At 42.6% G+C, this 9,049-nt stretch overlaps 1 protein-coding gene across 1 annotated transcript; it reads right to left on the bottom strand.

Moving 5' to 3' along the window:
* Positions 1 to 3,625: 3,625 nt before the first annotated feature.
* On the bottom strand, positions 3,626 to 7,061 carry cyp26a1 (cytochrome P450, family 26, subfamily A, polypeptide 1). Its single transcript, XM_067511919.1, has 7 exons — positions 6,688 to 7,061; positions 6,224 to 6,448; positions 5,436 to 5,717; positions 5,006 to 5,155; positions 4,759 to 4,893; positions 4,451 to 4,597; positions 3,626 to 4,366 (listed from the first exon to the last, which is right to left on the bottom strand). The coding sequence occupies exons 1-7, from the start codon at positions 6,874 to 6,876 to the stop codon at positions 4,028 to 4,030; spliced, it is 1,467 nt and encodes a 488-aa protein (XP_067368020.1). The 5' UTR covers positions 6,877 to 7,061; the 3' UTR covers positions 3,626 to 4,027.
* Positions 7,062 to 9,049: the final 1,988 nt, after the last annotated feature.

Here is a 9,049-nt window from a genome sequence, read left to right as displayed (position 1 = left end):
TTACTGTTACACTGGAACAGCACATTGTAACTGTCTCCTCAGTTTTTCTTCCAACATGAGTCTTACTGCACAAACATGCTGCATGCAGGAAACTGAATCCATGACCATGTTATGTAACAACTTTCTAAGTCTTTCATTCATGCACTGACATGCTCCATCCAATGGGTGGAATCATCTGACCTGAGCTCCACTTTGAGAGACTTGGGGTCGTCCAGAACCACATACACATTTAAGTCCAACTGAGTCTATGAGAAAATGAATTCACAGAAGTTCATAAGTGAGATCTAACATTTCTATTTTCCTTTTCTGTCACCATTGTGCATATCTCTGCTTCCTCCTGCTCCAACCCTCTCCTCATGTACTGTTCACAGCAACACAGTGGTTTGGTTCAAAAAAGTACTGCCTTCATTAACACTACTTTACAGCTATTACATTGATTTACTCTGCACCCAGTTCATGCCTGAGGACCTAATTGAAAGAAAGCTGGTTTAAAACCTCATTCAACACTGCGTTGTAAATTCACTACAATGATCCCAAACGTAGACAAAAATGGCCTTGGCCATGCAAAGTTTCAACTTCACTAGGTGACGCAAACAATGGAGAGCAACAGACTGCTCTTTAGAGTGAGGACAGCAGGCACAGTTCAGAAAAGTTCATTCACATCGTTCGAGGGCTGGAACTGCAGGGATAGGATGGCAGGACATAAACATGTCAGCTACAATTTACTATTACAATTTGGTCAGTAAAGGGAAACTCTTATCCACAGTGACTTACAATAAGTTAAACAGTTCAGCATTCGTGGATCCAATAATCGTGAGCAGCACAGTAATAAACCAGGGCCACGGACAACAGTACAATGCAAAGATGTCGGCCTGGAGTAGAGGGTTCTGGGTGTAAATCAGAACACCAGAAGGAGAAACAACGAGTGAGTGAGACCAAAACTCAACGGTCTGGAGAAACACTGGCTCCCATTGAGCCAGCAAAGTATTACAAATGCAGGCAGTGAAAAGGTTTCATGTTGCTAATTAAATTGCTTAAAGACTCCACAACGTTCACTGTCAGTGTTCTTTAGCTTATTGTTTTATTATATTTAGTAATATTGGCAATATGGTTAGCCTAGCTTAGCATGAAGACTGAAAAGTTCAAAAATACTCCACAACACAACTGTAGCTTTCAGTATCGTTGCTGTGAGCTTTCCACGTTTGGTACCATTGTGTCTGTACAGAGCCCAGAGGTAATATAAGGATATGGAGATGTACATTTTTACATTTAAAAGAATAACGTCACTCATTTTCTAAATGAATCATATTCTCTTGTTTATGTTTTAAACATGCGGATCATTGTCCGCAAGTCGATTTGGCACAGTTTTTATGCCGGACGCCCTTCCTGACGCAAACCTTGGACCGGCACTGCACAGCTGGGGAGGGGAAAAATGAATCATATTCTCATAATCATCTGCTAAATTCAACACGGAATCTTCTCAATTTTCATTTGGTGTGTTGTCAGCCTGCAGCCTGGATTTAGTTTGACTATGATTTCTTTGTTAACACATGACTGATGAATGATTTTTGTTGTAACTGCCGACCTGATGACAGCAAAATACCTTTACTTCAAAATATCAAAAAAACATAGCTCTGAACATTTTATCATTTAATATCTACTGTAATTTGTTTCATTTATACTATTTTAAAGTTTGTCGATCACTATGCATAAAGTGTAGCCTCCCTGAATAAAAAATAACTAGCTAAAAACATAGCTAAATATAGATTTTATTCAATTTAAGTTTTTTCTTATTAATGCTTATCCATAAAACATTGGTCAATTCATTTATTAACCGATAATAAAGCCACTAGTTAGAGATTAAAAACATTTTGTAACTGGTGGATTATCAGACAGTTGCCCTAAAAGTTCTGGCTTTTGAATCTGTGGTCAGACGAGTCCACGTTCCCACTTTTTTGGGGGAAAACAACAATACAAAGGCCATCAAGACATTTATCAGAAAAATGTGGGAACACTGATCAAGTGAACTGACAAATCAGAGAATTTTGTCTTTATTGCCTTTTAGAGTCCTGACGTTTCCGGAAATTGGATTTGCAGCACTTATACACTGCGCAGATCATCTGACCATCACATATCTTTCTGCCTACTCTTCCACTTAACAAAGCATTAGATTTCCACAGCTACAGGCAGAAATTTGAATTGTGTTTCACTGAACACCACAACATAAACACCAAGAAAACAGAAAGACACTGTTATTGTCTTCGTACTGTGAGGGAAGAATCACACCCACTGCAACAACCACATATCTGTGCTACTGTTCGGCTGGAGGTTTAAACTGGTTCAGTGCCCTGAAACTGAACTGAAACTGAACTTTGTTTCACCCTTTGTCTGCTCATCTGCCAGGGTCATCAGGCGTCTGCTTTGCATGGCCCCCTGTGGATTCCAGATTTCTCTCCAATTTTCCCTTTCTTCTCGTGGCTTATTGATTGTGCAGTAATAATGGAATGTGAGCGTGAGTGTGTCTCAGGACCACCCATCCTGTGTGTGTAGCTAGAAAATACATAAATACAGACACACGCACGCACATGCACACACACTCATAATGTAAACGAAAACAGAATCCAGTTATCATTTGAATAATTTTTTAAAAATGTATACATACATTTATAATAAATAAAAAAACCATCATATATTGAAACTGAGAAATACAATGGCTGCTCATTTTAAATTTGCATCACCTCTTAACACCTTTTAACAACACTCTGTGTTTGGAAATTTAGGAGGACAACAGATTCTGACAGTTAAACATCCATATCTTGCTCAATGTTTGTTCTTGATTAAACTCCAAAGCTCTTCATGTGACAGTTGTTGACTGCAGGCTTGTTTGGTTCAGCACCTGGACTCTTTTACTACTGAGCCACGCTACGGTGATACATGCACAATGTGGTTTGACATTTGTTGCTGAAATAACTCACCACACAAGGACATTTGCCATGGACGTCTATTTTAAGTCTGTCTCAGAAAAGGGGTCCTAGATATTGCAATGACTTTTCAAGGTGTCTCCTGAACATTGTAGGTATAGATATCCAGTAGAAATCAAAGTCTTCTCAGGACATCTCATGTACATCTAAAAAAGGTTCTTACTGGTTCTGTAACATCTTTGTATTTACTTCTGAAAGACTCAGCTTCTTTGCTCTTTTCAGGCCCATTGACGAGACGGACCAGTTGCCAATTAACTGTTTTAAAATGTCCCACCAGGAGTTGTCTTAGCATCATGCAGCTTTGACATTCTTCTGTTGCACCGTCCTAATTCTTCTGAAATGTGTTGCATTGAATTTGTGTGTTATGCTGTTAAGGTCTGTTTAGCTAATACTTCATAATATTTTTTTCACATTATTTTTATTATAATGAATCTTTTTATTTTCATGCTTATTAATGACCTTTAATAATGTTTTATGTTTTTTATGTTAACACTGTAAAATCAGTTCAGAAAACAGATGAAAACTATTTATTTTGGCTAACACCCTTTCAGGTAATGTACTTTAGAGCTTTTATTCTGTGTCTTTTAAAAACAGCAAAAAGAAAAATATTTACTGCCAAAAAACAGTTTTATTAAATAAAAAGCTCATACAATATAACACGTTGCTTAAATAAGTCAGAATATATACAGACTTTATATACTGTATACAGACTCTATTTTATGTACACACACACACACCTCTGAGCTGATTAAAGGGTTTCATCACATGTCTGTGTATAGTGCCGTTGACTTTGTTCATATACAAATTCAAACATCTTAAAAAAGTAAAATACATCTCAAAATCTACAATATGTACAATTCATGCCAAAAAAAAAAAACAGCCTTATTGAACCATGTTTAAAAGGAATAATTTGTGTCTTTTTTCATTTACTAACACCTGAGTGCTTTCAAAAACTCCAAGTGCCTTGATAATAGTTCCCTCTGGATCTGGAGGTAAAACACACATTCACATTTCATGCAGCTTTCAGGAAACACACAAGCTCTCAGTTATTTTTGTATATAACTGGTAAACTTGGTTGGCAGATTGTCCACAGGATAGACAGTAGGTCCTGTTTTCATGGTGGGTGGCCCATTTAAAAGAGTCCAGTCACACATTGTGACCACTTCCACCAAGAAGGTCTTTAACAGCACCTTGGCAAATTCTTTGCCCACACACATCCTGGAGCCACCTCCAAAGGGGATGTACTGGAACCGGGAGGCATCCACTAAAGGTTTGGTCATGAATCTCTCGGGCTGGAACTCTTCCTTGTTGGGGAAGATCTCAGCCACGTCATGGGTGTCACAGATGCTGTAGATGACGTTCCAGCCTTTGGGAATCTGGTAACCCTGGCGTGGTAAGAGACAAAGAAAGAACTTTAACACACATGCTTTATGAACATTAGACTGTCAACTTGTCAACTGTCAACTTACATTGAATTCGAAGGTCTTGAGGGCCACTCTGAAGCCTCCGGGGACAGGAGGGTTGATCCTCAGAGCCTCTTTGAGGACACAGCCTGTGTACTTTAACTGCTCCAGGGACTGGATGTTTAGACTGCTGATGTCCACCCCTTGTTCCTCCTGAGCCAAAGGAGCAAACAGAAGCAAAGGGCAGCTTTAACCAAAGTGCCATGATGGAACATTTCTGTTTGTGTGAGACCACAGCAGGTCGCGCTATGGACTGATGAAGAGCCACAACACGCAAAGCAAAACCAGAACTGAGGCTTTCCAGCATTATTCACCTTTTCCATTAGTTCCTGCCTCAGCTTATCCACAACTTCAGGGTTTAGGCCCAGGAACATTACCAGAGAAGTGGCTGTGCTTGCGGTGGTTTCATGGCCCCCAAACAGCAGCTCTGTCGCAGACTCCTTAAGGGCCTGGACACACAAAGGAGACACACAATCACTTGTAACCCTAACAAAACCAGCTGCTTAGAACCAGTATGTGTGGTTTGTTTTTGACTAGTAAAGGTGATCTTGTGGTCATTACCTGCATGCTCAGGGGCTCTCCGTTCCTTTTACTGCTATCTATGAGCTGCTGCAGAGCATCTGTATGACTCGACCCTCTGTCGGACTCCTGCATCTTCTTTTTGATGTTCTCTTCAATTTTAGAGTGGATGAAATTCCTTGCCTTTAGGCCCTGGAGGAGAGGAAGCAGGAGGAGGAGGGACAGAGCTGATTGTTAAAGGGAGGTGGACACAATTGCATACAATTGTTCATGGGCAGTGTACATGTGCAAACAAACAAGCAAAAGACCTGCAAGGAAGCATAAGCAAATGTGCAGAAATGCTCACAAAGACCACTGTATTACATTCATTGCATCAATTAAATGTATTACATTAATTACTAATACACTAATGAAATACATGTAAATCAAGTTTTCATTTTTACATTTTTCAAACAGAGCCTTCCTTTCTTACCCTGTACAGCCCGCTAAAGGGCACGTCGATGGGCAGGGAAAACAGGTTCTTGATCATTTCCTCGAAAGCTTCTACCAGCTGCTGCTCGTCGGCCTTGATCTGCTCCGGCTCGAAGCCCAGCAAAATCCTCATGGCTATGCGGAACATCAGCCGCTTCATCTCCGGGTAGACCAGCACGCAGGAATCCCTCGCCAGCCACTCCTTCACAGCAGCCCGCACCTCCTCCTGGATGACGGGGATGTACAGTTCCAGAGCCTCCTTGGAGAAGGCCCGCATGATGGCCTAGAAAAGGGCAGTGGAGTGGGTGAGTGGGTTGTTCCATGCGCCTAATTTATCATCATTCTGCTTTGTCTAAATACATATGCTGCATTAGATCTGTAGCTCTGCATCTTACTGCACTTATTGTGCTATTTGTCAATTTCAGCTGCCAGTCACTTATTTTGTCACCTGAAACTCTTTTTAGTGCACCGACCTGTTTTATTCCTGTTTCAAGAGCCAGGCACAGATTTAAATTTAGCTCCACTGGAGACAGATTTACTGCACAAGCACATCATCTAATTCCTTTTAACAGTGTCAGGATTCCGTGCACATTGATCACAGATGAACTAACCTTCCAGATCGAAGTGATTCCTTCTCAGGTACAGTACTGAGCTCTATTGTTTCATGGATCCAAATATTTAGAATAATGATTTTAATTGTCTTGCTCGTTAGTTCAAACTACTGTAAATCCTAAGAGCCACATCACTAAACAAGTAGATCAACAGAGTTTCAATAAATTGCCTTTTCACCTTTTTCTTGCTCTTGTGCTGGGCTCCGTGTACGTTGGACAGTGTGTCGGATCCGAGGATGGTGCGCACAGAAGCGGGCCACTGCGCGGCCACGAGCTTGTGCTCTCCTAGTAGGATCTGCCTGACGTTGTCAGCTCCGCTGACGCGCACCGTGGGGTTCCCGAAAAGGTGTGTGCGGTAGATGTAACCGTACTTCTGCCGCTTCATCCGCAGAAACTTTCTCCTCTACGAACACACACACGCAGATAAACAGGAGTCAGCATAAAACCTGTGGATTCCAACCCCACACACGCACACAACCACAGCAGCCGCGCGGAAAACACGACACTATTTAACAATGTTTATTTCTAAACAGCCCACATTCCGCCTCTGAACGGTTAAACGCCATCTGCTGTTCCCTGAAAGCATCTCTGTCCGCATGTGGACACTCATCATCATAAACGGCAGCGGTGCCGCGCATTTACCTGCAGGATGAGCTGCAGCGTCTCTCCGATGAAGGGCAAACCCATGGATCCCGGGGGCAGCGGACTGGGGAAGTTCGGGTCTCTGCCTCGTATCATATAAGCCTCCCACAGCTTCACCGCCACCAGAAAGAGCAGGATGGGAAGCACAAAGGTGCAGAGGAAGGTGGCCAGCAGCGCGTTCACAGCCATGTCGCAGCGTTGGATGAGATAATCGCTCAGATACTGAGGTTCCAGGCTGCTGCTCCGGTGCTTTTATAGTGTGACAGGCCTGCGGGCAACCGCTTACCTTCTCCTCCCTCAGATAAATTAGTTCACACAAAGTTCATCTTTAATTGTGGGTGTCGCTGGGCCCCGCCCCCGGGCTGTACTGGCTGACGAGCCTCCCCATTTGTTCTTTCTGGGGGCCGCAGCTTTAATTCCGACCTCCTGTTGCACCCAGACAATCCGCGGCGGATTTCACTCAGAAAAGGTGACGACTCCCCAGAGACAATGGGAGCACGTCCTGAGACGCCTTTGTTGGCAACAAGGCAGCTAGTTTACACACTCATTACCTTGGCTTAAGCCCCGTTTGTAAGGTCAGTAATCGTGCCTGCAGGGCGGCCTGCATTCAGGAGGAAAAAAGCTTTTTTTAAGCAGCACATTTTCAGTCGCTTCACAAAATGGAAAAGAGGCTGAAGAATGTCTTAATCCCTCTCCCCGTTGCTCTCACCGGTGCCTTTTCAAACGTGCCTTTATTTTCTTTGACAGGGGGCACTTTTATAATTCGATGCTTTGAATACATATTCTCTGACATGTAAGCATGATATCATTCAAACCAACAGCCTGATCCACCTCACTTTGAATGTCCGATAATAAGAGACAGATGGAATGATGGTTTTCCGGATCCAAAAGGAGACTTTAACCTTATCTCTTTCTCTCTCTCTCTCTCTCTCTCTCCTTGTGTGTGTTATAAAAATGATATCTCTCTTTGTGTCTCTGTGCGGGTTCAAACGTCGGTCAGCAGAGACAGGCGGAGGAACGCGCGCACACACCAGGGTGTCCCCGGGCTAAACTGCGCGCAGAGCGCAGGCACCACATCCTCGCTCTGCATTTGGATTCTTGTTGTTTACAACGTGCCATAATGTCACACGTGAGTATATCTGTCAGGGCCAATCAGTCAGACAGATGGAGACAGCTTGCTGCGGGTTTCCAGACACATGTTGAGTGGATGAGTGTGTGATGGACGCGCCTCGCTGGCTGAGTGTGCGTTAGAAGGCGTTGCCAATACCACTGGACGCATACTGGACAGAACCTCGCCTCCCATAACACAGTGGTGGAAGAAACGCTTGTTAGATGCAGGGCGGAAACTACTGGGGACACTGTCTTTCAGAGCTTTTCTAAGACGTTAGTTATTTGAATCTCAGGAGATGGGGAAGAACAAAGTTACCAACTAGGAGGCCTCAGGACAGACGCTGACTGTCTGATGTCTTTCTAATATAGAGGGTTATAAAAAGAGATGTATTTCTCCACATTCAAACTCAGCATTGTGCATAAAGAGAGAATTTTGACTTTAAACTCAATTGTGACTCAAAAACTCAAACTCAACACAATCAGAATTCTGAGGAAAAACTGCTTTTTTTCCTCTTAAATTGAAATCAGAAATTGCTCAAAATAATTAATTAAAATAAAAGAAATATTCAGTCAGTAATTATGATACTACAGAAAACAATGTACAGTCTCTAAAAGAAGGACACAGCTCATTAACAATACAGTGTCTTCATGTGGTTCAACAAAGGTTAATGGACTAGTTTCTGACACTAACCATGTGTTGGTAACTGTGTCCTGTGTAAGTTACTGGGCGAACACTTGTTTACTTTGGACACACACACAGGGCTGACGCCTGCTCGAACTATGGCTGCTGACTTTTTCTCATCGCAGTGCGAGTGTGTGAAACAGAATTCTGCTGTTCAGGTGTGACAAAGCAGGGGGAGGAGGAGGGGTGGGTGAAAGGAAGCCCCCCCCCCCACACACACACCTCCAAGAACTCACTCTAAAACTGTAGCGCAGAAATGCTTCAAATATATCTATCACGTCCCATCTTCAGATGGAAGACATCAGTTATTGACTCTTTATATAACAAAATGAACAACTGCAACTTTTTAATGTTTAACTTCACACAATGCACTTTATAATCTTACAGACAGGCGGATTTGGAAAGAACTAACTGTGTGATCAGTTAGTTCATGATCCTGTAGGGACACAACTAAAAGTAATGTGTCCATTCAGCCAATATGTGTATGAATGTCCCAAGGTGTGTTTAAGGTACAAGTTATGCTGCTGCAAACCTACTGTGAACAGCACACACAACACACACACACACACA

The sequence above is a fragment of the Channa argus genome, chromosome 7 (assembly GCF_033026475.1).
Source record: "Channa argus isolate prfri chromosome 7, Channa argus male v1.0, whole genome shotgun sequence".
NCBI classification, from domain to species: domain Eukaryota; kingdom Metazoa; phylum Chordata; class Actinopteri; order Anabantiformes; family Channidae; genus Channa; species Channa argus.
Note: the sequence above shows the minus strand (reverse complement) of the source record. Positions and strands in the feature narration are given on the sequence as shown.

Excerpts from the sequence above, each read along its gene's own strand:
- cyp26a1 (XM_067511919.1), bottom strand. The coding sequence starts at position 6,876 with ATGGCTGTGAACGCGCTGCTGGCCACCTTCCTCTGCACCTTTGTGCTT. Across the intron at positions 6,449-6,687 it reads CGCTGCAGCTCATCCTGCAG|AGGAGAAAGTTTCTGCGGAT; the intron begins GTAAATGCGCGG and ends GTGTGTTCGTAG. Across the intron at positions 4,367-4,450 it reads TCAAGACCTTCGAATTCAAT|GGTTACCAGATTCCCAAAGG; the intron begins GTAAGTTGACAG and ends TTACCACGCCAG.